The 26,850-nt window shown below is 54.5% G+C and overlaps 1 protein-coding gene across 7 annotated transcripts in view; it reads left to right on the top strand.

Annotated features, from left to right (window-relative positions):
• Nucleotides 1–26,171, top strand: part of Alpl (alkaline phosphatase, biomineralization associated) — a 52,377-nt gene extending 26,206 nt beyond the window's left edge. For 6 of the 7 annotated variants that reach the window (XM_063235704.1, XM_013154059.3, XM_003471348.5 and 3 more), the window contains 12 exons: nucleotides 2,106–2,233; nucleotides 10,925–11,089; nucleotides 13,356–13,475; nucleotides 13,985–14,100; nucleotides 15,051–15,225; nucleotides 15,882–16,057; nucleotides 18,905–19,048; nucleotides 20,540–20,609; nucleotides 21,722–21,856; nucleotides 23,911–24,102; nucleotides 24,493–24,612; nucleotides 25,196–26,171. In XM_063235704.1, the coding sequence (XP_063091774.1) occupies nucleotides 11,029–11,089; nucleotides 13,356–13,475; nucleotides 13,985–14,100; nucleotides 15,051–15,225; nucleotides 15,882–16,057; nucleotides 18,905–19,048; nucleotides 20,540–20,609; nucleotides 21,722–21,856; nucleotides 23,911–24,102; nucleotides 24,493–24,612; nucleotides 25,196–25,461 (1,575 nt within the window). In that variant the 5' untranslated portion in view covers nucleotides 2,106–2,233; nucleotides 10,925–11,028 and the 3' untranslated portion in view covers nucleotides 25,462–26,171. Of the gene's footprint in view, nucleotides 1–2,105; nucleotides 2,234–10,924; nucleotides 11,090–13,355; nucleotides 13,476–13,984; nucleotides 14,101–15,050; nucleotides 15,226–15,881; nucleotides 16,058–18,904; nucleotides 19,049–20,539; nucleotides 20,610–21,721; nucleotides 21,857–23,910; nucleotides 24,103–24,492; nucleotides 24,613–25,195 lie in introns of those variants that run through there. The other variant, XM_003471349.4, reaches the window with a different exon arrangement.
• The last annotated feature ends 679 nt before the right edge of the window (nucleotides 26,172–26,850 follow it).

A 26,850-nucleotide genomic window follows, 5' to 3' on the forward strand; every position in this document is an offset into this window, starting at 1 on the left:
TAGGGGGAGATGTGGAGGATGCAGGCTGGGGAACAGCTGCACAACCCTCTCCCCCAGGTCCTGGCTCTTCCCCCACTGTAGAGCCTTGCTGGGAGGTGCTGTGTGCACAGATCAGGACCTGGACCTGTTCTGTCCTAGGCATGACTCAGCCACTCTCCCTGTGTGAACTTGGCCAAGGGACCTTATTCTTCTTCCACAAACTGGGGATAAAGAGAACCAAAAGAACCTCCCACCATGGCCAAGATGCAGAGCCAGAGAAGGGAGTGTAGTATGGGCCACGCAGCAGCGGTCTGTAACTCAGTCACCTACAAATATCACATATGGCATAGAATAGACCATGGTTCATTTCTGGTCCAACCTGCTGCTTTAGGAGTTTGCACTTAGCCCTGGAAGACAGAAGCATCCACAAGGAAGGCTGAATTGGGGCTCACTTACTCACTGTGTGACCCTGCATGAGTTAATTAACTTAATTAACGAGTTACTTAATGATGAGTTACTTAATTAACCTCTCTGGGTTTTTGTTTTACCATCTGTAGAAATAATTATAGTGCTTCCTTTATAAATTGTATTAAATGAATTAATATGGATAAAATGTTTTGAACAATGCCTGGTACATTCTAAGATCTATGAAGACATTTGCAAGACAGTGCATAGATGGGAGTTTCTCTAGTGCTTTTCATCTTGAAATGGACTCTTTAGTTGACACAGATCATTAATGTATAGAATGGCGAAACATTGGCATCCTTGAAGATAGCCCTGTGCATCCCATAGTGGCCCCCAAGTTCTTAGCTGGTGAGTGGGGAGCCCTGCTCATGGTGTGCTGTGTGACTTTGGGAGGTTATCAACCCTCTCTGTGCCTTTCTTTTCTTGATACTGGCTGTAGGAGCAGGGATGGGGCAGCCAGGACTCCTGGTCCCCGAGGGGATGAGCTGCAAGGTGCTGAAGGGGTCACCACCTCAGGGACACGTGGCATATGTACCCCTCGGTCCCTACCTGCTTCCTGCTTAGATTCAGGCTGGGCCCAATGCCAGGCTGCCTGGGGCAGAGCGTTGTCCTCTCTGTGGAATAGTGAAAACCCAGGCGCCCTTGAAGCAGCCGCCCTGGCCTCAGGCACGGTGCCCTAGGCCACACACACACACACACACACACTTACACGCAGGTGCGCACACACATCCACCACATCCCGCTGCCCTCTCCTCCCTGGGCCGCACTGACCGGGTCAGCTTACCTGGGCTCCCCTCACACAGCTGCTCCATGGCTTCAGGCAAGCTTGGGCTCCAGGACCTAGCCCTGGGCTTCTGACCCCAGCTGCTGTGTGGCTGGGGAGAGTGGTGGGGCTGGCAGGAGGCTCAGCCTGCTCCGCTGGGAGCTCTGGGGCCTCGGGCCATCCCCACCTCCCCACCTGCTGCCTGCCCTGCCCTTCACCTGGTAAATCTTGTGACCTGAGTCTGCCTGTGTGCACTGAGGGCCCTGCAGGAGCGGCCTTTGCGTCTCACCCTGTTGCACTTCCAGCCCTGGTGTCCACCCTCCTGGGGTTCATCCTCAGCCATCCTGATTTCCCGATCTGCAGGAGGGAGAGAAGGGTTGCCCTGCCTGGTTTGCAGTTCTGCTGTGTGTGTGTGTGTACACGCGTGTGTGTGTTGGGGATCTCTGGTCTTCTCGGGAGATGGGACCTCTAGATATAAGAAGTGGATCCTCTAGGTGGATGCGGTGGTGCAGACCTGTAATCCTAGCACTTTGGGAAGCTGAGGCAGAAGGATCACAAGTTTGAGTCCAGCCTGAGCAATGTGGTGAAATCCTGTCATAAAATAAAAAGTAAAAAAAGGCCTGGGGATATAGCTCTGTGTAAAGGCCCTGCGTTCAGTTTCTAGTACTGCAAAACAGTGGTGGTGGGGGCTATAATGTCTGTCACTGCGCTGACCACCCTTCCTCTGCCACAGGGGTACTAGCCAGCCAGGTGCTCTGTCTTCTAGAATTGGAGTTAAACGACCTCACGGGCCTTGGGGTGGGGGAGGGCAGCCCAGGTAAGCCAGCTTGGCCTGCCTCAGTCCGACTCCTGCCCTCACCTGCCTCACTTGCTCGTCCTTTGCTCTTTGTCATCCCAGGAACCCCTTCCCCGCTGCCTCCGTGCTGGCTGCGTTAGCTCACACCTGTGGGTCGCCGACTCTGCTGGAGCCCTGGCCCAGTGAACTTGAGTAATCCACCCAGGACTGTCTCAGCCCACACTGAGCAGGTAAGAACCTGAGGCCTGAGGGTCCTTCCCGGGGCCGCACAGCTGGCAGGAGCGAGGAAGGACCTGCAGCCAGTGCCTGCTCCCAGCTGCTCTGCCGCTGCACATCTTGGCCCTGCTGACCCGGCTTCCCTCCACCCACCCACATTCCCTGCCTGCCTGCATACCCTACGCTGCCAGCCCTGTGCAGGCTGCCCAGCACCGTGGCTTGGTCCTGCTCCCATGGAGCTCACATGTGTGGAGGTGGCGACATCCCATCATTCTCTGAGGCTCTGATGAATGCCACTGAGGTCTTCAGGGTGTTTCCTGGGAGCTCGGGGCTGAGCTGGGGTGCACAGCACAAGCCAAGGTAGAAGGATGCAGGGAGGGTTTCCCCAGGCAGATGCAAGGAAGCTTTCAGACCGAGGGTGTGGAGGTGCCAGGCTGAGGGCTCTGCCAGACTGAAGAAGCAGTTGGCTTGGCACCAGGCCTCCCTGGCTCTCCCACGCCTGCTTACTGAAAGGATGGGGTACTGTCAGCTGCTGGAGGGCCGAGCCTGGCCCCTGCCCCCACTCTGAGGAATCCCCTCCGTATATCTGACGGGTAGCCCTGCTTTGACCAGAACACGATCCTCCCAGAGCCCTTCACCCAGAGCCTGCTGTGCGGCCGCCATAAATAACTTCCGCCAGTGAATGAATAAAATCCAGGCCAACGAGGCTTGCCAGAGACGCTAGCTCAGTTGAGGGACAGAATCCATGTCCCTTCTCTGTGACCCTGCAGCTGAAATGCTGCAGGCCAGTGGGTTGGCCTTCAGCAAGGCGCCCTCCCCAGATAGTTGTGGGAGCCCATCTCCCATGCCCCATGCCCAGCAGGGGCTGCTTCTGTCCAGCCAGGACCCCACTGACAGTCCAGGGGACTGGCTCAAGGCTGACTGCCACAGTCCTCTCTGTATTTATGGGGAGGAGGAATCGGGAGACATGGTGTCTGTTTCCAGGGCTGTCTCTTAAGGGGCAGGTCTTGCCTTTCCCATGGGCCTCAGTGTTCTGATCTGGACAATGGGTGATCTCGACAACTGCCCCAAACTAATCTGCTGACAGATCAGCTTGTTACAGAAAGCACAGCTTGCCAGACCTTGCCCTCGGAGTCTGAGCTGGTGTGCAATGGGAGGAATGGGGTTTTATATTGGGGTTGCTGTGTGTCTTTCCTTCTTTTTTTGAAATGTGGACACAGCACAGCATCCCACTAAACCCTTGCCTCTGCCCATGTTTGTAGCAACCCAGCGGGTTCGGGGAGGTGGGATTATCCCCCATGGCCATGCATATACTCCCAGGTCACCGCCCAAGGAAGCTCCTTATGTGCTTCTCCATTGGTGCCCCTCCTGCAGGACCTGCTGGGGACCAAGACTTTCTTCTGCAGCTCCCGAAGTGATTTTTATGGGCTGCTGCATCCGGCACATTGCTCAGGAGTCTCTCCCCAGCCCAGGCCTCCTGGGCTGCGAGCTCCACCCTGAGGGCTCCCTAAGGGCGAATGCTGCCCCTGTGGGTCCTGCCAGGGATGGGCTCATGTTAGCTTCCTAGGCTGGGCAGTGGAGCCTTCAGGGTGTTCTAGGAGCTGATGGGAAGCAGGAGGGGCCCTTGGTGGGTACCTCCGTGGAAGGCCAGACTCAGCATGTGCCATCCGTGTGTCTGGGGCCACCCTCTCCGGGGCCATGTGGGCCTCTTGTCGCCCAGCTGTGTGGGGGTGGTTCTGTTGCTTTCAGTGTTATTAATGTGGATTAAACCAGGTCGGGTGCCTTGCACACTACTTATGTTCTCATGAATGTGAGACAGTGTTAGGCAGGAAACAGATTCGGAGGAGTGGGGACTGACCCAATGCCACATGCCTGGAAAGAGAGGGATCTGGAGCTTGGACCAGACTTGCTGTCTACATGAGAGTCGACTGAGTCACTTCAGCACTCAGCCTGTGTCTCTGGCTGTCACCCCCTCCTGTATCCCGAGGCTGTTGTGAGCATCTGATGTGGCTTACATTAGATGTGGAGAAACCTCGGGTTTACTGGAATCAGGACATTGTATTTGCCGCTGTCGTGGTAAACTCAACAGTGGCTCTTCTGGGCTAGGAAAGGGAATGTCTCTTGGCACTGGGAGAGTCAAAGTGTCTCCGCATGACCTTGGTGCTTGTGCTTGGGACTTCGGCTTTCCAGCAGGCAAACGCTTGTCAGGAGAGGCTGGCACTGATAGATACGGGGATCTCCAATGGCTTCGCTGTCTGACCTCAGTTGCTCAGTCCAGGATACAGGAGCCACAGTCAGTCCCAACTACACAGGATGTTTCTGGGTCCAGGAGAGACTGGACAGGCAACTTTGGGAGCAGCGTACTAGCCACAGCCTGTGTGGAGACTCTCCAGTGACAGCTGGTTTGGGGCTGACAGAGCTGGTACCATCCCAGTCTGAGGCTGGCAGATTTGGGTTCAAATGCTGACTCCATCATTGCACCTCTGAGCCTCCGATTCCTCATCTGCAGCTGGAGATGCCAGGCCCTTGCTCAGATGAGGCCAGGCACACAGTAGGTGCTCAGTGGGAGCACTGGACATAGTGGATAGCTCTGGCTTGTAAATGGGCTCCAGCAGCTGCTACTGTTAGGGAAAAATCCACTGTGGCCTGGCCAGGGCCACTTTGCCCTCTGAGCCTTTATCCCACAAGGTGCCTGGCACGCAGTAGGAGCTTTGTCTATACGAGCTGCCTGTAATCTGCTCGTGTAGGCAGAGACCGTGTCTGTCCTGTTCCCATTGTTCCCTTAAGCCTAGAGCATCCAGGTGTCCAGCAGGTGAGTTTCAGGAACAAGGAATGAATGGATGAATGTGAATGAAGGTGAATCAGGTGCCCCTTCCCGTGTTCTGTGCCGGAGTGGGGGAAGGACATTTGTCCCTCCCTCCCATTTCATCCCTCGGGACTAATCCAGGGGATTAACCTGGGGACAAAGCCAGGACACAGCCACTGACCCAGGACTAGGTGGCTGGGGTCCACGGCTAGTGCGCTACTGTTTGTAGGGTGTGGTGGCCATTCCTGAGGCCCTCTTCACCCCAAGATGGCTCACCTGTCACCCACTCTGGATGTGGTCCTCACCTCGGTCCTCGGGCTCCTCCTTTTCCTGCTGGCCCTGGGCCTACTGTGCTTCTTCACCTGCCGCCTGGCCCGCCCGCTCAGGTAGGGCGCCTGCCCGGCCCGACTCCCACCCTGCCTGTGATGTTTGTTCTTGTCCTCAAGACAAGGGGTGGTGGTGCTCAGCTTTCCCCCTCTAAGGCTGGGAGAAGCTGTGCTCTGGGGTCAGCCTGAGTTTGAATCATACTGGATTGTGGGCCCAGCTGAACCCCTGCTCAGTTCCCCACGCTGTAAGACGGGACTGGGAATGCTTATCGTTGTGCTGGTGAAGATCATATGCGGGTCCCAGATGTAAACAGCAGGGGGCTCATTAGTGTGCGGAGAATCCCCTTACTCAGTGTGCTCTGGATCTTGCAAGACCCAGGCTAAGGCTTCTCTGCCTGAGAAGCAGGGCAAGTGCTGGGCGCAGGCCTGGGCCCTCAGCTCCCCTGACCTGCCAAGTACTGTAGCTGCTCGTTCTGCAGACTGGAGTCCGGCTAGGGCTTCTGGCCACTTGTCATAAATAATCAGGGCACGTAGCTGGAAGCCTGGCAGAGTAGGTCTGGCTGTGGAGGGGGAGGGGTGGGGAAGGCGACGGCACCTACCCGGAGGCCCCATTCCAAGCTGGTGGAGCACTGGCAGGGGTAGGGAAGCAGCTGGGATCCCCACAGCCCCAGACTGAGCCCCTCAGAAGAACATCCCAGATCCTCATTTCCTCTGTCCTGGGAAGAGGCCACAGGAGAAGGCACCTGTCTCCAGGCCAAGCCCATCTCAATGCAGGGCCTTGGGGCCAAATTTCAGAGCAGGCGGAGCTGTGAGGCCTTTCATGAAGTCAGTGTTTATAGAGTCGCTGCTCTGTCACGGTCTGAGGTCATAAAGATGGCTAAGATGCTCTTTACTGTCAAAGCTTCAGTTTAGCAGGGCAGAGGGATGAATGACCGCAAGAGGCATCATGCCGGGCTGGAGGGGGCCCTGTGGAACTCCTCACTTTGATCCTCCCTTATTTTTTCATTTGCCTCCAACCCAAAGGGCAGAAAGAATGGAATCAATTATAGAGAGTGCAGACACACTGTCATGAGCTTTCGGCTCTTGCTTTATTTATTCATTTTCTCCGTCATTCTGCTCCCTGGCCTCCCACACACTACTGTTCCCATGGCTCCCCCAAGATCTTTATGCTAATGTATTTAATGTGTTCTTTGATTTGTATGCGTCCTTGTAAATTACAGCGTTCTATCTGTGGATGGTGTTATATTTGCATCACAATGCAGGGCACTGTGTTTTATTCTTTATGTCCTACACGCAACCCTTTAAGCTCCAGCCACACCGTGACTGACATACAGTGTTAATACCACTGCCACATAGATGCTGTGTTCCCACCACTCTACTAACACATTTTCCTTATTACAGACAGAGAGCCTTTCCCCAGCTCCTCATAATTATCAGCCAGTGTTAAAGAAGATGTGCCAAAAGTTTCCCTAGTAAGCATGATGGTTTCTGTAGGTTTTTTAGCATGAAGCCTGCATCAGATTAAATAAGTTCTTTGCAGGGCTGAGGATGCAGCTCAGTGATAGAGAACTTGTCTAGTATGTGTGAGGTCCCGGGTTACACCCACAGCACAACACAAGGAAGGAAGGAAGGAAGGAAGGAAGGAAGGAAGGAACTGAGGATTGTTGTCACCTATAATCATCTGGGTCTTTTTTTTTTTTTTTTTTTTTTGTCTTTTTCCTTTTTATCGGTACCGGGGATCAAACTCACGACTGCCTGCTTGCAAGGCAGGCACTTAGGCTGCTGAGCTAAATCCCCAGCCCTCCTCTAGTGATCTTAAGCAAGTTTCAGCCAGGCTGTAACATCCATCTATATGCCCATAATTCCCAAGTGGATGCTTCTATCCAACACTTCTGTTCCAAATGCCAGACTCATTATATCCAACTACCTACTCAGTATGTCTGCTTCTAATTCAACAAGTCTCTGATTTCCCCCCACAATATCTACTCTCTCTCACACCTCAGAAAGATTCCCCAGCTGTCAAAAGGCTGAATGTTTTCCCCTTAATCTCAGGAATGAGGCAGTTATCCACTCTTCCCTTTGCTATTTGATATAGCGCTGGAAGTCCTTGCCAGTGCAATAAGGCAAGAAAAAGAAACACAGATGTGAAAAAGTCATGCAGATTGACAAGGAAGAACTCAAACTGACTGTATGTGACATGATTGTCTGCACAGAAAATGCCAAGGACTCTTCATGCATAAACACAAAATCCCTAAGACTAGCAAATGATTTTAGCATGGTCACAAGACACAAGATGCAAACATAAAAACCAGTGTTATTTCTATGACTAATGAACAGTTCCAGAAACAACGCTGTTTACAATAATTCACCCCTAAAGTGAAATCCATAGACATGGGTTTAACAAGCATATCTAGGATCTATATATGCTGAAGAAGACAGTGTGCTGATCAAATTAAAAGATTAATGAATGTTGCAAGCAGGCAGTCGTGAGTTCGATCCCTGGTACTGATAAAAAATGAAAAAGACAAAAAAAAAAGATTAATGAATGGAGAGAGATGCTGTGTGTTCATGACTGGAAGACATGCTACGGAGGTATAAAATCCACCTCCCATCTACAGATTTAATACAGTTTCAGTAAATAGTGATGGAAGAACCACCAGGCTTAGTGTTATGGGCTGCTTGGTTTTGAACATACAGCACAAGAGACTGTAGAACTGTGAAGGATTCTGATCATGGTGGTGTTGGGTGGATCTATTCATGTGTCAAACTTCAGAACCTTCATTTTCCAATTGAGAAAATGGAAGCCTCACTGCAGGGTGGGGTAGGGGGTCACCAACAGTAACCTCACTGCTAATTCTGGAATCAGAAGCCCTGTTGTAACTGTGGACAGGTCACTTCTCTCTGAGCCTTGTTCTTCTCATCTAGAAGAGGAGAAAAAGCGTCCTCTCCATGCACCCCAGAGACTCACTGTGAGACGTCCTAGTGAGTCTCCTACACCGTGAAGTGCACTACACAGACCTTTTTGGCCTGTTAGTTGAATCCTTTACGGATTGTTTATATAAGTTCCCCAAAACTAGTTTTCACTTTACTGAAATATGGTTAGAAAAGTGTCCATGTCATAGATTGACAGCTTGTTGGATTTTTAAACCGAACCGTTCCCTTCCCCCCGACTGATAAACAGCACCCTGATCAATAAACAGAATGGAACCACACCTCAGGAGCTCCCCGAGTTCCCTTTTGTCTCCGCACCTTCCTCCACACACTGGAGCCTTGCACCGGTCCTCTACCACCCTTGTTAATTTCTCCACATTGCAAGGTAAGTGTTGCCCCGTGTGTCCACACCACGGCTCAGCCTCATCTTTGGAAGAGTCACCCAGGCTGCTGCCCGGAGCTCTCCACTCACTGTCCTTGCCCTGAGCACCCACAGAGCGTCTGTTCCACTGCTGGCAGTGGTCACCGTTGTGATGCCATGACGCAGGGAGCTGATACAGCCATCCTGCTGCAGTGAGATGGGTCACAGGGCACCCCTACGACACTCAGCTTTGGTGGGGGCTGCCGCTTCCCCAGCATTGTGTCTGTGGACACTGCCCACCATGAGTGGACGCTCTGCTCATTCCACAGCCTCTCCAGCACATGGACTTTTCTGCAGTGCAGAGCAGAGATTTGGGGGTGATTTTTCCTTCCCCCCTACTTCCCTCCTTGGAGCGCTGGCTTTCAACTGATGAAATTGTTTAGTGTGCCAAGCACTAGGAGTGCAGAGATCAACAAAGCAGAGGCCCTGCCCTGCCTTGTCCTTTGTTTTGTTCTTGTTTGATGGTGATGGAACAGGAAGGAATTCTTTGGAAAACAGGGCGATACCTGCAATGATTAAAATGGCCTGAAGTTCAGAGGTGATACACTGAGGGAGAGTGATCATGCTGGAGGCTTCCTCAAAGAAGCTACTTAGGTTTTAAACCCTTGTGGAGGGGCTGGGGATACAGCTAAGTGGCACAGCGCCTGCCTGGCAAGTGCACGGTCCTGAGTTGGGTTCCTGATACATTTTTAGTGTATTCATATCTTACAATAATTTAATAACATTTTTCCTAATTCTAGGTTTTGCTGTAGAACCGTTTGAAAGTAGAATGGAAACTTTAGAAATCATCTAAACTCCATCTACGTGGGGTTCAGCGCTGTTAGATGTTGGGTATAAAGTGTTTTTCATTCCCAACCCACGGCCCGCCCCCTCTTGCCCCAAAGCCTCTGTCTTAAGGTCAAACCACCTTTTCTGGAGTTGATGAAGCACAACACCTTGCTAATGGGAGAATGTGTGTCATTTCCTGTAAGAAATGGAATCATCACCTATACCTTGATTGGCAAGTGAAACTCTTGCCAGTTAAAATATCATGTCTTCTGGTAACATTCATACACCACAGGGTAGGTACATTTCTCAGCTGCCAGTGGGGCTATCCCCTGTCGTCCCCACAGGACAACCACAATTTAAAAGCCATTTTAAAGCCAATAATATGTGCTCATTTTAGAAAACAACTTGGGGGGGGGGGGCTTTTAAAATAAGATATAAATCATTCACAGTTCTAACCCCCAGAGTCATAGTTACTCTTTGGAATGTTTTCATCTATATTTTTAAATAACAGTTTTAAAAAATTAGAAAGGTGGATTGAGGGTGTAGTTTAGAGGTAGTTTATCTTATATGCGCAAGGCCCTGGGTACAACTCTCAGCACCAGGGGGGGAAAGGCAGAATATTTTAACAGACATACCCTCAAAGAACATATACAGAGGGCAAGCAAGCACATGAAAAGATGCTTGGCAGCATTATTTATTAGAGAAATGCAAATGAAAACCTTAGGGCTCGGGTCACAACTCAGTGATTGAGCTCTTGCCTCGTATGCGTGAAGCCCCGGGTTCAATCCCTGGTGCTGGGGTTAGGGAGGGGGGAGTCAAGGTAATAAAACAGAAGAAAACTGGGGAAATGCACAAGACAAAAATAATCTGAATTATCTGCAACATCAATTCCCAGAAGTAGCCATCCCGACCGACCAGTCTTTTTCCCTGTGTGTCTTGCTGTTTTTATGTGCCTTACCAAAAGTGACTGAAAACAGAGCAAACATAGATGTCCTGAGGGGTAAAGGTCCCTATGAAACAGTGATCCCCGGGCTTTGTCCCAGCCGAGAGGGACACAATGTTGTAAGACAGTGCCCCTGAGGGTGTGGTCGGGGAGCTGGCAGCACCAGCGTGGCCTGAGCTCCCCAGAGCCAGCCCGGGAATCCCCGAGGCTGGCACAATTGAGAAGCCCTGTGCAGAAAGCCTGCCCTCCAGTGATGGATGAGAAGTGTGTCTCCCTTGGGAAATGGGGTGGCACTTATTTATGCTTACACAGCTGTTTGTGTGATTTTGTTTCCAGAGAGAAGGCCCAACTGGCTTGGCACCTCTATCCCCATACCTGGCCTCTAATAGATGTTCAACAAATACTTGTTGAATAAATCAAGGATGAATAGCTGAAGGCAGAAATGAACTCCAGAGATGTGTCCCATGTCTCTCTCTCTCTCTCTCTTTTTTCCCCCTCTCTGATGTCTAGGATTGGAACATCAATTAACAGCTGATCACTACCAGCCCACTTCCTCCTGCCCACATCCATCGCATCTCTGGGTTCCAGTGAAGAAGCAGGTCTTGAGGTGCACCATGATCTCGCCGTTCTTGGTACTGGCCATCGGTACCTGCCTTACCAGCTCATTAGTGCCAGGTAGGACTGGGACACAGGTGGAGGGATGCGAAGACCTGGTGTGGGTGGGGTAGGACATGGGCTGTCAAGGTCAGGAAACATCCCAGCATCCCAAGCAGCTAAGGACTAGAACCGATACCCAGAGCAGGAAGCCTTAGCTCTGCTTCTGCATATGCTGGTGTTAGGCGGGTCGATTTTTTCCATTTGCTATCAATTCAAATCCCTGCTTACAACTGGCTCAGATGTGAGTCCCGGTCACATTTCTCAGGAGCCTTCCCCTAACTCCCAGGCAAAGTGCGTCTGTGACATCTGCTTGGCCTGGGCCTGTGTCTGCTCTCTTGGTCCCCAGGGTTCCTCCGCAGCAGTCCCTGTTTACCCTTCTGGTTTTGAATTTCCTCTCAAATTCTGCCTCCTGGGGATTTCTCTTGCCTCTTTTTCCCTTTTTAAAGCTATGTACTGTTTGGGGTTGTTAATATTTTTTGGCATTCTTGTAGCTGGAGTCAGAGAGGGGAGCCATCTTGGGCTTAATCTGTCCTGTGGCTGGAGATCCCCAACTGCCCCCCCTCCACCCCATGCCTCAATTTCCCCATCCGTCAGAGGAACTTCCTCCTCCTCAGGGCTGGTAGAGAATTACATGGGACCACCAAAGTCTGGCAGAGAGTGAACATTCAATGAATGTTGGTCTCTTCTCTCAAGAGGATGATATTTCAACAGATGCAGAGATGGAGATGCAGAGAGAGAACTGACTCAGCCTTCAGGAGCTTGGCTGAGGTTGAGCCCTGAGCAGGGGGATTTCCAGCTAGTGCTCGCTCTGGGATCCCATGATGCCTTTTAGATTACATTCTGGGAGATCCAAAGTCACTCTGGGACAAGATCCCTGCTTTCTTGGCATCCACCTGGTAAAGGATGAGCCAGGGGATGAAAAAGGAATAGATAAGAAAAAAACCTTCAAACGTTTAGCAGTTCAGTTTCTAATCCTTCTGGCAGGTGTGTAGCGTTGTTATATTATGTTTTCTTGGACCAGAGACTTAGTTCCTAGCTACAGTGACTGCCTAGCATGCACAAGACCCTGAGATGGCTCTAGCACCACATGGAAAAAATTATTGTTTTTAAAAATGTATTCAGTTTCAGAGACTGGATCTAGGACCTTGTGCTTGCTAGGCAGATGCTCTACCCCTGAGCTAAATTCCTAGCCCCTCTTTCTTTATTTCAAGATTAGGGTGTAACTTGCAGTAAATGGTGAAAATCTTAAGACTGGACCATGATGGATTTTTCCACATACTTATATCCATGTGACCACCACCCAGGCCAAGAAGGCATTTGCAGTCAGAGGACAGCAGGCTTCCATGCTTTGCTGGGTTGAATTCATGTAAATGGAATCATGCCGAGTGGATGTAACATTAAATCAAAATGAACAATTTTATGTGTCATTTGATACTCTGCAAAAATAATGGCCCTCTGGTATTCTGATGTCCAGAACCATCATTGTGTAAAGCAGATCTCGGATGAGGAAATCAGTTTAATATCAATTAAATGCTTCCTGGGGACATACTTGGGGGGCTCTGGTGACGGAAAGGACTTGAATCTAGCAGGGAGAAAGCACAGTGGGACCAGAAGACTAGTAGCAGAGGCCACACTGAGAAAGAGCCCTGGGGTCTGCCAGGCCCTGGGGGCAGCAGGCAGGTGGGCAGAGCAGGTAAAAGTTTTTCACCTTTAAGTGGCCACAGAAGCTCTAAGTGGTACCAAGGTATGACAATGGAGAAGCAAAGTACAAAACACTACCGGCTGTCTCTGGGAGTTAAGTCCTGCTCCTGCGTCATTACCAAGTCAGGTTCCCTGCGGTGAGGACCACGCCAAGCCAAGTTGATAATTGATGTCTGGATGCATCTGGGGACTCCAGCAGTTGGCAGCAGTTTGTCTGTTAAACATTACCCTCCTAATTGTCTCGCAATTGCCGCCTTCCCACTCTCAATTTCCTACTGGATGAAAGGAAAGTGTAGGCCCTGGAGTGTGTCTGTCTGCCAGTGCTGTGTGGCCTTGGGCAGTTGCTTGGTGTCTCTGAGCCTTGCTTTATTCATTCTGAGACATGGGGAAAAGACACCAGGGTCCCCAGGCTTGCTTGGAGGATTGGACTGGCACAGGTGTGTTGGCAGATAGGCAGCTATAGCGTCCTCCTCCAGCTTAGACATTCTGGCATTCCAGTGATGAGAGCTCTGGGGTCTCTGTGAGTCTGGGCACAGGCAGCTACCCTCAGCCCCCACCAATAACTCTGTGTCTCTCTGTACAGAGAAAGAGAAAGACCCCAATTACTGGCGGAAACAAGCCCAAGCGACCCTGAAAAATGCCCTGGCACTTCAGAAGCTCAATACTAACGTGGCCAAGAATGTCATCATGTTCCTGGGAGACGGTGAGGCGTGGAGGGCCCAGGCGAGACAGAGGCTGTGTGGAAGAGGCCAGGCTCTGGGGCTGTGGTTTAGGAGAAGAGGAGTATAATCCAGCACTCTGGAAGGCTGAGGCAGGGAGATGGCAGATTTAAGCCTAGCCTGCGTAATTTAGTGTGACCCTTTCTCAAAATTAAGAAATTAAAAATGAAAAGGGCTAGAGATGTAGGTCCATGTGAAGACCTTGGGTTCCCTTCCCAGTGCGAGAGAGAGAGAGAGAGAGAGAGAGAGAGAGAGAGAGAGAGAAAGAGAGAGAGAGAGAGAGAATATGCCGAGGATCCAAGAGGCTACTCTGCCAATCAGGCTCAAGTGTCTAGGGGAGACAGGACAGGGGTTGCCCAGTGATAGTTTCGGGCGCTCACTGCCCAAGCCTGCCTTGGCACCAAACTAGAGAGCTAGAGAGCTTTGGTGTCCGATAAAGCTGATGGGCGAGGCTGGAAGCCAGAGAGCCTGAGTCCCCCATTCCCTGCTGCAGGGATGGGTGTCTCCACGGTGACGGCCGCCCGAATCCTCAAGGGTCAGCTGCACCACAACCCTGGGGAGGAGACCATGCTGGAGATGGACAAGTTCCCCTTCGTGGCCCTATCCAAGGTGAGCCCAACCCGGGGCCCACCGGGAGGAAAGAGCTGGGGAGGGCGTTTGCCAGGGCGCAGTGCCCTGTGGTTGCTGTGAAGCAGAGAGGGTAGCAGCCACTTTCCGAAGTTTATGGTCAGGCTTTGATTTCAACAGTCTTTTTATTGATATGTAACGTACTTGGGGAAAGGGCACGTGGTATAATTTGACTTTTCACCAGGTGCATGTGCTCAAGCAGGTGACTGTGGCTGCTGCCAAGGTCCCCTTGATGTTCTCCAACCTTTCCCCTCTCCACACCAATCCTGACCTCCACCACCACTGTCCATCAGGTCCGCTTGCTTCGTGCTTTACAGAAACAATCTGGCCAGTTACTTCCTCTTTCCCAAGGCCAAGGTTCATTACATTACTGATGTGAACTATTCAGTGCCATGAGCACTGGTGACAGCTGTTGTCGTGGAGGTGTGTTATGGAATGAGCATCCTCTAGGCACTGGGTCAGGGGAGAGCAGGGACTGAGCATTGATTCCTGGGCCTCTGGAGTTCTCAGGCTGCTGGGGAAGGGAGGTAGGCAGAGAGATTCAGGGTTTTTACTGCAGCTCTGAGTTGGGGTCAGTTGACAGAAGGCAAGTAGAGGAGTCAGCACTGGACACTCAGTCTCACCTTTCCCAGTACCCCACTTTTTCAGGGGCCCCGCTTCCTCTCTCTTCCCCAGGGCTCACCTGTACCCAGCCCTCGCTGGCTCCTGCCAGAGAGGCTCCTGCAGACCCCGCCTGGCCTCATATCCCCCTACTCTCTCCTCATAATTAGGAGGGCTGGCTTCCTGCCTCTCCTGCTGCCTGCAGCTGGTGGGGGGACCTCGGTGGGCAATGGAGACCTCTCATGTCCTCCATGCCCCATTCCCCTGGAGGTGGGTGGTGGCAGCAGTGGGGCCCAGGCTGGCTACCTCCTGACCCTCCATCCCACCGGCAGACGTACAACACCAACGCTCAGGTCCCCGACAGTGCGGGCACTGCCACCGCCTACCTATGCGGAGTCAAGGCCAACGAGGGCACCGTGGGGGTGAGCGCAGCCACCGAGCGCACCCGGTGCAACACCACTCAGGGCAACGAGGTCACCTCCATCCTGCGCTGGGCCAAGGACGCTGGTGAGCCATGAACCTGGGGTGCAGGGTGGTGGGAACAGTAGAGGCTGTGTGACCCAGCCGTGCCATAGGACGGAGGTAGAAAAGGATGAGCTCTGGGCTCCCAAGTTCCCTCTGCCGTGGGGAAGGCTGGGGGCTTGGGGGCTGCTCAGAGCTGGTCCCAGCTCAGTTCTGCAGGTCTGTTCTTTCTCCTATAAAATGGGCCTGAGAATGTCGCCCCCCACAAGGGGTTGGGGTGAGGCAGGTAAAGCACCCAGCCCAGGACCAGCCCTGTGGGTGGTCAGTATCAGCTTCTTTTTCCTGGTTGGGAGCTGAGAGGCCTGGCCCTGCCCCAGGTACTTGGAGTTAAGGGACAAAGCCAACAGACAAAGGTGAAGGAACCCTCCTCCACCGGAAGTCCATTTGGAGGTGCTGAGGGCTTTCTGTAAGAGGCGGGTCCATGGGTCCTGGAGAGAGAAAAGACTCTAACTCTGGAGCTCATGCCCACCTTGGGCTGCACAGAGAACCTGCTGGGGCCGAGTGTTCCAGCCGTACTCCCTTTGTACAGATGGGAAGACTGAGGAACTGACGGGAGGCCAAGCTTCAATGGGGACAGGGAGGTGGAGGCAGCCAGGTACCCCATCTGCGGGCCGAGCCAACTCTGCTCTCCCACACCTCAGGGAAATCTGTGGGCATCGTGACAACCACACGGGTGAACCACGCCACCCCCAGTGCCGCCTATGCCCACTCAGCCGACCGGGACTGGTACTCGGACAATGAGATGCCCCAAGAGGCCCTGAACCAGGGCTGCAAGGACATTGCCTTCCAGCTAATGCACAACATCAAGAACATCGACGTGAGTGGGGTGTGGTGTGGGCACGGGGTGGGGCTGATGGGGGGCCAGAGGCTTAAGCCCAGGCTGGCCTAAGAAGAGTGGCCTGGCCTGGCTCCCCACCCACCTGGGAGGGCCTGGCCATTAGGAGATTTGTGGTCGGGGCAGGCAGGCACTGCAGGATTTCTCTGCGGTGAGGCTGTGGGGTAAACCCTCACTTGGGGGCCACCACACCCCAAGAACCAGGTGCCCAGGAGTTATTTCATAAATTAGAACCTGGCATTGCAGCCCCCACCGACAGGGGAGTTGGGGATCGGACAGAGACTACCTAAAGCAAGAACCTGCCCTACACATTCCCACGTGGATAGACAGACACGTGTCCTTACACAAAATCAACAGGCCCACAGGCGAACCCGTGTGGGCAGTGGTTAGTGCACGCTCGTGTGTTTATACTTCCTAGGTGCCCATCCTTTTTGCTAGCTGTGTGACCTCAGGTCCGTTATTTAACCTCTCTGAGCCTCCTCGTTCACAGCCTCTATGGGACCTGGACCTGTCCGCTAAGCCTGTGGCTCAGAACTAAATGAAGTAATGGCTCTCAGGTGTAGCTGGCTCCTATGAGTGCTTAGGAAGCAGTGGCGGTTGTGTGTCCTTGTCCACCATCCCTGTCTTGTCCTGCGCTCTTCCCAGATGCCCAGATTGATCCCTCCTCCGCTCCTCAATGAGAATTTCTGACTTGTTCCTTGTGGTCTTCTTACCTTCCATGAGGGGCTAGTGCAGGAGCTTGACACCATGACCCTAGAGTGGGGACTCGTGAGCTTCAAAGGAAGCCCCAGGCTCCAGCTTCCCAGCTCCCCACATTGACTTCCCCTTATCACCAGACCCGCCTGCCCCTGGCCTCCATGAATGACCTCCTCCATCTTGGGTTCCCCTTGCTCCTCTCCCAAACCACGTCTTCCCTTTCTGGGGAGCAGTGAGGCTCCCCTCCCAGGACAAACAGCCGCGTTGACCACTCAGCAAGCCGACATCTGAGGCAGAGCCACTCATCTGGCTTGGCCCCCTCCCAGCAGGTGTGCCTTGGCTTCCCTCTGTGAGAGCAGAGCCCCACCTGCCGGCTCCCAGCCCCTGCCTCCCGGGTGGGCAGCCACAGTGAGACCAGAGACACGGGCATGGGCCTCACACAGGGCACGGGGTAATTACCGGCTGCTCTCCCGAGAGCTTTGGGGCAGCAGCCCTGCACCGAGGACAGGAGCTTAGGGAAGGCCCCGGGAAGATGTTTCCAGCACACGGGGCCATGAGGAGGGGTCTCCAGGGGTCCAGGGGGAGCACAAGCCAGGGAATGAGTGAGGGGGGAAGCATAGGAGACCCTTCTCCTCCCGCCCTCCCCTCCCGTTCTTTCCCAGCCATGTCTGCCCCTCCGTCTCTGCCCTAAAAGCCCTCCAGCCCCCAGGCTGTGCATGAAACAAAAATCCTGGTGTCCACCCTAAAAATAAATACCTCTGCTAGAAAGAAAGAGAGAAAGAAAGAAAGAAAGAAAGAAAGAAAGAAAGAAAGAAAGAAAAGACACAAACCCAAACCCCAAAGCCAAACAGCAAGTCTGTTATTTGGGAGTTTAATGAGGCCATGTGAAATCTGCTGGGGTTGGAAACCATGATGCGGCTTCAGGCAAGAAGATTGGGGGCTTGGTTTTTCACCGCTGAGGGTGGGTTCCGTGGGAACGGCATAGAGGGGTGACTGGGGCCCCCTCCTCGTTCCCCTCCCTTCCTGCCCCAGCCCTGAGCTCCTTGCCGCCTCTCCACTCCATTCATCACTGTCTCAGTCAGGAAAGACGCCTTCCCTTGGAAGCTGCCCCACAGCTCTGAGGGCCACCTTGTGGCCCTGCATTTCCTCCACAGGGGTCCTGTGGGTGGGCGGTGGGCCCTTCTGATAGAGAAGGATGCAGAGGCTCAGCAAGGGTACAGTGGCTGGCCTTTGGGGAACAAGCCACAGTCAGAGTCAAACCCAAGTCTAAGTTCACAGCCCACAGCCATCCCAGGTCCCGTGGTCCCAGCTGGCCTGAGCATCTTTCCTGTGCCTTCTGCCGAGCAGGTCGCCTGGCTCTCTCTCCACCCCAGGAACCTGAGCTATGAGGTGGGAAACAGAGCAGAAAGTAGAGAAGAGGCCCATGAGGGGCCAGGCCTGGGGACAGTGGATCCAAGCTGTCAGCTCGGGGCGGTGGCCTGGGCTGGCACCACGGTGACAGGAGGACTCCGGTGTGGTGGCTACCACAGGCGGCGGCTGTTATGCTCTTGGCCCCCATTTTAAAAATAGTCAGGACTTCAAACATGGACTCCCAAGGAAAACAAACAGTCCCTCGTCCGTCTGCCCGCGCACGCCAGCGGTGGTGGGTAAAATTAGCCTGGCGGTGACTACACAGCCATGAGGCTGGCCCCACTGTTTGCCCAGGCGGCGTGGCCCATCTCAGCTGGGCTGCCCCGAAGGCCTCCTCTGCTGGCCACGTGCTGCCTTGCCCTGCGAGGCAGGAGGCTTCGTCCTGGGCACCGTATATGCAGCAGGGCCCTAGTGCTGGGGTTGGACAGTCCCTAGGTTCAAGTCCCGGCTCTGTGATCTTGGGGGAAAGAAGTCACATTCTTTTAGACAGACTCCTGGTCTTAACAGAGAGTGAACCCAGACCTCACCAAGCTGAGAAAGTCTCCATCCCTCAGCAGTGCGGCTTCCTTTCAGCAGAGAGAGAAAGCTGGAGAGGCTCCAGGAAGAGCCTTTCATCTGCTTTGTGGCCCATCTATTCCAAGGGACTCTAGGAGTCCTCTGTCCCAGCCACTGCCATTGGGTTTCTCGGAACCCTGGAATACTCATGGCCTCTGTCCCCTTCAGGTGATCATGGGGGGTGGCCGGAAGTACATGTACCCTAAGAACAGAACTGACGTGGAGTACGAGATGGACGAGAAGTCCAGGGGTACGAGGCTGGACGGCCGGAACCTCATCGACGTCTGGAAGAGCTTTAAACCAAGACACAAGGTGCCGGTGGGGAGGGGCAAGTGGCTGCAGAGGTGGCCTGTGGTGGCTGGGGTGGACTTTGCATCTGGATGTTCTTTGTAAAATTGGGATCAGGGGTGCAAACAGGCTCCTTGTGATTGGCACATAGTAGGTGACCAACCAATGCCTCCCTGCAGAGCAGGACACAAGAGAGCAGACAGGAAGAGGAAGGGGCTCCTGGGGAATTGAGGAAGCCTGGGCACCACTAGAGTTTGCCGAGGCCCAAGGCACAAGGGGTGAATCAGATGGTCAAGGACACGGGCTGTCCTATGCTCCGGTGGTGGGGAGCCTGGGACCTGCATGCACCCAGAGAGGACAGGCCACCAGGAAGGGCCCGGAAATCCTGAGCAAGTGGGGGGAGGGGTTGGAGGAGACACTGCTGTTGGGCATGGCTGACCCTGAAGTGTGTGGGCCAAGGAGCGAGGCGAGAGGCCCCCGGTGGTGCTGCCCCTTAGCCAATGGAAGAATGGCACTGGGGAGGGTGGGCTGGGGCTCCGGGAAAACCCAAGCTGTGCTCCTTGGAGCAGCCTCTGGCTCTTTAAATCCGTCCTGTGGCCCAGCTGGGACAGCTGGGGTCTGGAAATGGATGTGGTCAGAGCTGAGGACAGTGGGGAGCAGCCTGGCAGCTACTTTGATGTCACCCTGGGGTTGGGTTTCTCAGGGTTCCAGGACAGCCCCTGGGGAGGCTAGACCAAGAGTGGTGGGGGCAGAGCCAGGACAGCCCCTCGGGGTGGGGAGGCCTGGGACTAGGCGTCCTCCAGCTCTTCCCTTCACGGCCTCAGTCTCTCTTCATGGAACACGGAGCTGGGCTCCAGCCTGCTTGCCCTGCACTGGGAGCAGGAAGGGCACAGTGTCCACACCCTGCCAGACAAGACCGCTCAGGTCCCAAATGGGGCTTAAAACTGGGTTCTAGTCATTTCCACCTTGACCATCTAGTGGTGGCATCATCTCTGGGCCTCGGTGCCGTCATCTGCAAACTGGGACAGCTTCATAGGATTTAAAGGGTGACACAGGGAGCCATCCCCACAAACCTCCATGACCCCCTTCTCCCACAGCAGCCCTGAGGTTTGAAAACCACACGGGGCTGTCTTTAAGACACACAGCTGAAGCTTGGCAGTGCTGGCACCCCGGCCAAGGTGGCACCTTTATCACCCCTCCTGGGTGGGCTCCCCAAGGCCGAGTTGGACAATTCCTACTTGTTCCCCCAAAGCCCCGCTAGGAAGTCACCTCTATCAGGAAACCCTCCCTGATCCAGCTTCTTAGCTCGGGTCCTCTGGTTTCTCAGAATTCTCCTCCGTCTGTATTATACATTATAATTGCCTGTTTATTTGTCAGTTCTTGAGGTCAGGGATGGTAGGTCCCCAGGGAGACATAGGGATGTTAAGCGATGGGAGGAGCAGTGGCCTGCCTGGGCCCTGAAGCCAGCTAGGACTGTGCATCCCCGGCTTTGCTGACCTGGGCTCTCCCTCCTAGCACTCGCACTTTGTCTGGAACCGCACGGAGCTCCTGGCCCTTAATCTTCACACCGTGGACTACCTCTTGGGTAAGGGGGGCACCTGCCCTCAGTTTCCAGGCCTGGAGCCATGGGGAAAGGATCTGATTCTCAGAATTAGGCCTGAAATCTGCTGGCTGTGCAGGGCTTAGCCCTTGAGCATGGGGAGAGACTGGTGCTGAGAAGGATGTGGCCCCTGGCATGCAGTGCTGCAGGGCATTGGACAGCTGAGGGCTCTACGGGCTGGGCAGGGCAAAACTCCCACGCTGGGTGCTCCTGGGCTGGGGAGCCAGGCAGGAGGCTCAGGCCTGGAGTCAGCCTGCTGCATGCCAGGGCGAGGGCCAGCTGTGTTGCCATCTCTGCCAGCCCTGACTTGTTACATTCTTCCCAGCACCTGGGGAGCAGGCGAGGGGTCAGAGCAGCTCCAGATTCTGTTGGACACCAAGGCGGGCCCTGGTCAGTGTGGTAGAGGCTAGCAGGAGGGCTGGGTCCCAGGAGGCGGGAGTCTCGGTGTCACCCCACGGCTGACTCGTGCCTGGGTTCTCAGAGGGCTTCTCGGATGGTTGTTGTTACTCGGCTGTGCACACTCACAGCACAGAATGGTGTCCCAGAAGGGCGTCCAGACCCAGACCCAGAAATGGGGCTTGGTGATGGGCGAGAAATCAGTCACTCTCCTCGCGCCTGGAGGATGATAACCAAGCTCAGTGAAGAGTGGAGACCAGGACCCCCAACCTTGTGCTGCTTCACTGCAGGAGCTGCCGGGCCCTCCAGACCTCACTTGCAAACGTGCTCCCTCAGGGTGCCCCAAAGAGCCCTGGTGAGAGTCCTCTGCCTCAAGGCCTCAGTGCTGTGTCCTGGGCCCTTCCTCCCCGAGGCGGATTGATGGATTTGACTCGGGTCCACCACCCTGCTTGTCTAGAACGGCAAGATGTTGGCCACCTCGGACCTCAGTGTCCACTTGTGAAATGATCATGGTGGCCCATAGTGGCTGTGAAGATGACAGGAATTATGGGTACAATTCGGGCCCCCAAGAGCCACCCAGATGTGGTTCCTCCCCCACCACACTAACCCCAGGTTGGATGAGGGGGCCTATGTTTTCTGAGCCACCCAGGTCCTCTGGCAGGCTTAGGGCTCAGCACCTCGTCCTCCCTGTGTCCCCCCAGGTCTGTTTGAGCCTGGGGACATGCAGTACGAGCTGAACAGGAACAACGAGACTGACCCTTCGCTCTCTGAGATGGTGGAGGTGGCCATCAAGATCCTGCAGAAGAACCCCAAAGGCTTTTTCTTGCTAGTGGAAGGTAGGGGAGCCAGACCTGCTGAGAGGAAGCTTCTGGAAACTCAGACTTGAGTCAGGGATGGCTCGGGTGTCCCAGAGAATGGGTTCAGGAGTGAAGGGAGGAACTCTCTTGAGGACAGTGGGTTGGGGAGGGGACACCGTGGAAACTCTCAGCCCCCTTGCTGTTCTCCTGTGGGCATTGAAATAGCCGGTCAGGCCAGTCGGGGAAGGCTTCCTGACACAGGAGTCAGGCCTCTTCCTCTCCGAGACCCAGCTCTGGAGAGCTGCACGGCCCTCAGCCCCTGTTGTCCTCCTGCAAAAGACAATCTTGCCTGTGGCCCTGGCTTTCCATGCTCTGTGCTTCTGCACGGAGTTTACTGTGCTGTCCATCAGTGGCCACGGGAGTGAGACCTCGTTCTGTCCTGGTGCTGCCACCCACTGGTGGTGCGACCTCGAACTGTACATTTCTGTAAATGGAGACCCAAATAGTTCCCTCCTCTAACAGAGCCATTGACCCACACCACGCTCAGAGACATCAAGTACTTACAACAGGACCCAGCAAGGAAAGAAATCCCTGCCACTTCAGTTATTACCATTATTTTGACTATGCAATGGCTAAGACGATAACGATTGGAAATTCAAAGACTTCCTAAGCCTCTGAAATCTTCCGGAGTTCTAAGGGCCCTGGCCTTCTGCGGTCCCTCCTGTTGTCCTGCTGAGGCCTCGGTAGACACCCGCCCACGCAGACAAGTGGATATATTTGCACAAATACCACACGTACACGCGCAACCCATGCCCCCCACCTTCCCCGGGCCAGTGGCTGCCAGCCCAGCTCGTCTGCTCTGTCTTGCCAAACCTCACGGTTCCCACAAGCCCAGTGGTCTCAGCCTGGCCCCGGCCGGGCCTCAGAGGCCAAGGAACCCGCCAAGAACAGGCTCCCCGGGAGTGGTCCTCTCTGTGAGCAAGGCCAGGCCACCCCGCCAGGCCAGCTGCTCCCAAAGCCACAACAAAGGGAGGGTCCGCCCTGCCAGCCCGCCTGACCGCCCTGCGGCTGCGGCTGGAGAGCGGGAGGACGGCCTGGCGCCCAGGCCCAGGACCCTCGAGTCCAGCGTGTCCACCCAGGCAGAACCCCATGGGTAGGCAGGGGAGGCGAGAGGTCTTCCCTCAGGCCACATAGGGCTTGGCCGCTCGGCCAAGTGTGCAGCCAGGTCCCTGCGTGCACCCAAAGGAGGCGGCATGGGGTTCAGGCTTATGGAAGACTGCATGGCCTGAGGACTCTGACCACCTTTGGGAGCTGGAAGTCCCGTGCATTCTGCTTAGAGAGGATTTATTCAAGTTGGGAATGAGGAAGACGGGCTTCCTCCTTCCTTTCCTCTTCCCTCTCCTCCTCCTTTTTCTACGCCGGGAACTGAACCCAGGGCCTTCTCACTAAGGTACATTCCCAGCCCTTTTTATTTTTTATTTCAAAATGGAGTCTTGTTACATTGCCTGGGTTGGGTTCTGCTTTGTGATCTTCTTGCCTCAGTCTCTCGGAGTGCTGGGATTAGGACTTGCCACTGTGACTGCTTTAAAATGGGCTTTATAATGAGTCACCACTGAAAACTCCCTGCAGGCCCCACCAGCAGCACATCACTGCCTGGCTGTAGCCCTCAGTTGCTCCATCTGTAAATAGGGCTGTCCAGGAATGTTGTGAAGAGAAACTAAACACCAGTTCATCACGCCTGCCATGTGGCAGGGACTTGGGTGTGCTCCCCTGAGCCCCCTTGATGACTTGGAGCCACTGAAGACAGTGCTGGGGGCAGAGGGACCACTGGAGGATCACGGCTCTTCAGTCCGGCGGGTCTGCCTGCAGACCTCAGCTTTGCATCCTCCACATATGGGCTGGGTTCCTGTGAACGCCTGTGTGTCCTCTGCAGAGGTCGAACAGTGACACGATATACCTGAGATGTGGCTGGCCCGTGGGAGCCCCTGCTGGAACCACTGTTCTTCCCCATCAGTGGTGTTTGAGTGTCACAGGGCATGGGGGGCAGCCTTCCCCTTGCCCCTCATCTAAGACCTCTGCCTTGGTGTCCCAAGGGGGCAGGATTGACCACGGGCACCATGAAGGCAAAGCCAAGCAGGCGCTGCATGAGGCGGTGGAGATGGACCGGGCAATTGGACGGGCTGGTGCCATGACCTCTTTGAATGACACGCTGACCGTAGTCACAGCTGACCATTCGCACGTGTTCACCTTTGGCGGATACACGCCTCGGGGCAACTCTATCTTTGGTAGGTGGATGGGAGATCCAGCAGGAACAGCGAGGCAAAGTTATGGGGGTGCAAAGGGGGAAATAGGATGACGCATGGAGGCGGGTGAGGGATGGGTGGGCGGGTGATGGATGGCTACGGGGTGGTGGCTAGAAGATGGGAGACGGGATGGACACATGGATGGGAGAGGAGTGAAGAGGACGGATGGACAGAGAGATGGACGGGAAGGGTGCAGACAGTGAAAATTGGGGCTAATTGGTTGGAAGCAAATAGAGTTTAGAAGGTAGCTTCATAGAGGTGGTTTGGGGCCCCTACAAAGCACCCCAGTGGTTACTAAGCCATTGACATCGGGCTGGGGGCTGGCTGTGCTCTGGGACTCCAGCGTGACCCCTGACACCCTGTTCTCTGCAGGTCTGGCCCCCATGGTGAGCGACACAGACAAGAAGCCTTTCACTGCCATCCTGTACGGCAACGGGCCCGGCTACAAGGTGGTGGGTGGTGAGCGAGAAAACGTCTCCACGGTGGACTACGGTGAGCTGGCCAGGCCACGGCTGGGAGGGGACAGAGCAGAGCACCCCGGGGGTGGGTGGGGGACCTGAGTGGAGGCTTGTAGTGCAGGTCAGGGATCCTGGAATAGGCCAGGACCTGGAGTAGGTCCTGGACTCCTGGAATTGTCTTCCAATAACTGAGCAGACCCAAAAGATTGAATGGGTCTGTGAGCTTAGCACTGTGTGTGATATAAGCACTTGGTGTGTCCCTGCCCTTTTATGAGCGTATAATATTCTAATCTGTAAGTCTTTAGCTCATCTAGTTCCACGTTGTTGAATATTCATTTTCATCTGACACCCCACTGGCCCTTGGGGGTCCATCAGTAACAGCTTCCAGCTGACTCTGCCCTGCTTGGACAAGTAGCCTGTATGGAGTTCATTTTCTCTATGGAAGTATAGACTTGGGTTCAAATTCTGTGGCCTTGGGTAAAATGCTTTTCCTGTACACTGAGCCTTGTTCAGCGCCTGCTTCCCTAAAGTGGGGGCATTGGAGGCAGCCTGGAGGGGCAGGGAGACGTCTCCAGCACCCCAGCAGGCACTCAGCCAGCATCTCTCCCGGCCCACAGCTCACAACAACTACCAGGCCCAGTCTGCTGTGCCCCTGCGCCACGAGACGCATGGTGGAGAGGACGTGGCCGTCTTTGCCAAGGGTCCCATGGCGCACCTGCTGCACGGCGTCCACGAGCAGAACTACATCCCACACGTGATGGCCTACGCAGCCTGCATCGGGGCCAACCTGGACCACTGTGCCCGGGCCAGCTCGGCAGGCGGCTCTGCTCTGGCACCCCTGCTGCTCCTGCTGGTGCTGAGTCCCCTGCACGTCCTTTTCTGAGGGCCTGGGGCCCAGGGACCCAGGAGCCCATGACAGATGACCAAGCTCTCTCTCACACTGCTGCCCATCATGGGCAGCTCACGCCTCAAGGGCGGGGAGGCTGAGGCCTCCATATCCTCTGCAGCTGCCAGGAAGGGGACCCAGGAACCAAAGTCCACTGCCTGCCTCACTCCCCTCTGGAGTCCTCCACAGGCCGGCCTGATGCTCCCTCCCCACTACCCTTTGGCCAACAGGGTAGATTTCTCCTGGGCACTCAGAACACAGACTGCAGAAATCCTCAGAGCGTCTTATTTTTCTAGCAGATACATTTCTCCATACCCAGAAGCCCTGAAGCCTCCATGGAACATTCCAGACCTGACCAACCCTCCCATTCCCCTCTCTTTCCCTCTGGAACCCCCGAGGCCCTGTGCTCAGTCCCCAAGCCATGCCCTGCCTGCTGGGGAGACCGTTTCTCCTCGGCCTGGAGGTCCCTTGCTCACTCCAAGGGTCCCAGGACTCCCAGGGAGCCACCTCCTGGGCCTGGCTGCCCATCTGAGTGGCTGGGCTGGGTAAGTGACCTGGCAGGGCAGGTTACACACTCCCCAGCTCCAAACACACATGCCAGCTCCTCTCTGAAGCGCCTCTCCTGTTTGGAACTGAAAAAAAATTCCCTCTTTTTGGTGTTGGTCAAAAGGGAACACAAAACATTTAAATAAAACTTTCCAAATATTTCTGAGGACAGAGCTGAGTCTTTGTGGTCAGTGAGGAAGAGACCGAAATAAGCTCATTTCTCTGAGAAGAGCTGGACTCGGGGCCCAGGGGTGCCAGGCGGGTGGGCGGAGATGCTGGGGCCTCCTGCTGGGCTTGGGGCTTTGCCACCCACTACCTGGATGACTTGGGGAAGATGGCTTTGTGTCTCCCTGTGAAATCACCCCCTCTTGCTGGCACCCAAGAGCTGCACCCCATGCCCAGCCCGTAAGAGGTGCCTGTGCATGTGTTGCCTGAGTGTGTGCCAGGCACTGTGCTAGGCCCAAAGGATTTAATGGTAGACATGACAGACGTGACCCATGCAGCTTCCACCTCACATAGCGATCTGGAGCTTTCCAACCCTGTTATTCACGCGTGGGTACTGGACTTGGGATTGTACCTGATGTTAGGGGGACACAGAGCTCCCCAATTTTGCTCCTGTTTCATTGGAGTGATGATTACTGTGCTGTTGTTGGCTTTAACAGTGAACGGTAGTCACTTACGACATTTTATTTTGGCCTCAATAGGAAGCGGGTCCCTCTTCATCCTTATAAATCCTTATAAATAATGAGGACACAGAGTGTGGGAGGTGACATGATTGTCGAGGTCCCCCAAACTGTGGAGCGGGGATGTGAGTCCAGATTTGTCCCATTCTAAAGCTCC

The sequence above is a fragment of the Cavia porcellus genome, unplaced genomic scaffold (genome assembly GCF_034190915.1).
Source record: "Cavia porcellus strain 051 isolate PalLab524CR breed Dunkin Hartley unplaced genomic scaffold, mCavPor4.1 scaffold_25, whole genome shotgun sequence".
In the NCBI taxonomy this organism is placed as follows: domain Eukaryota; kingdom Metazoa; phylum Chordata; class Mammalia; order Rodentia; family Caviidae; genus Cavia; species Cavia porcellus.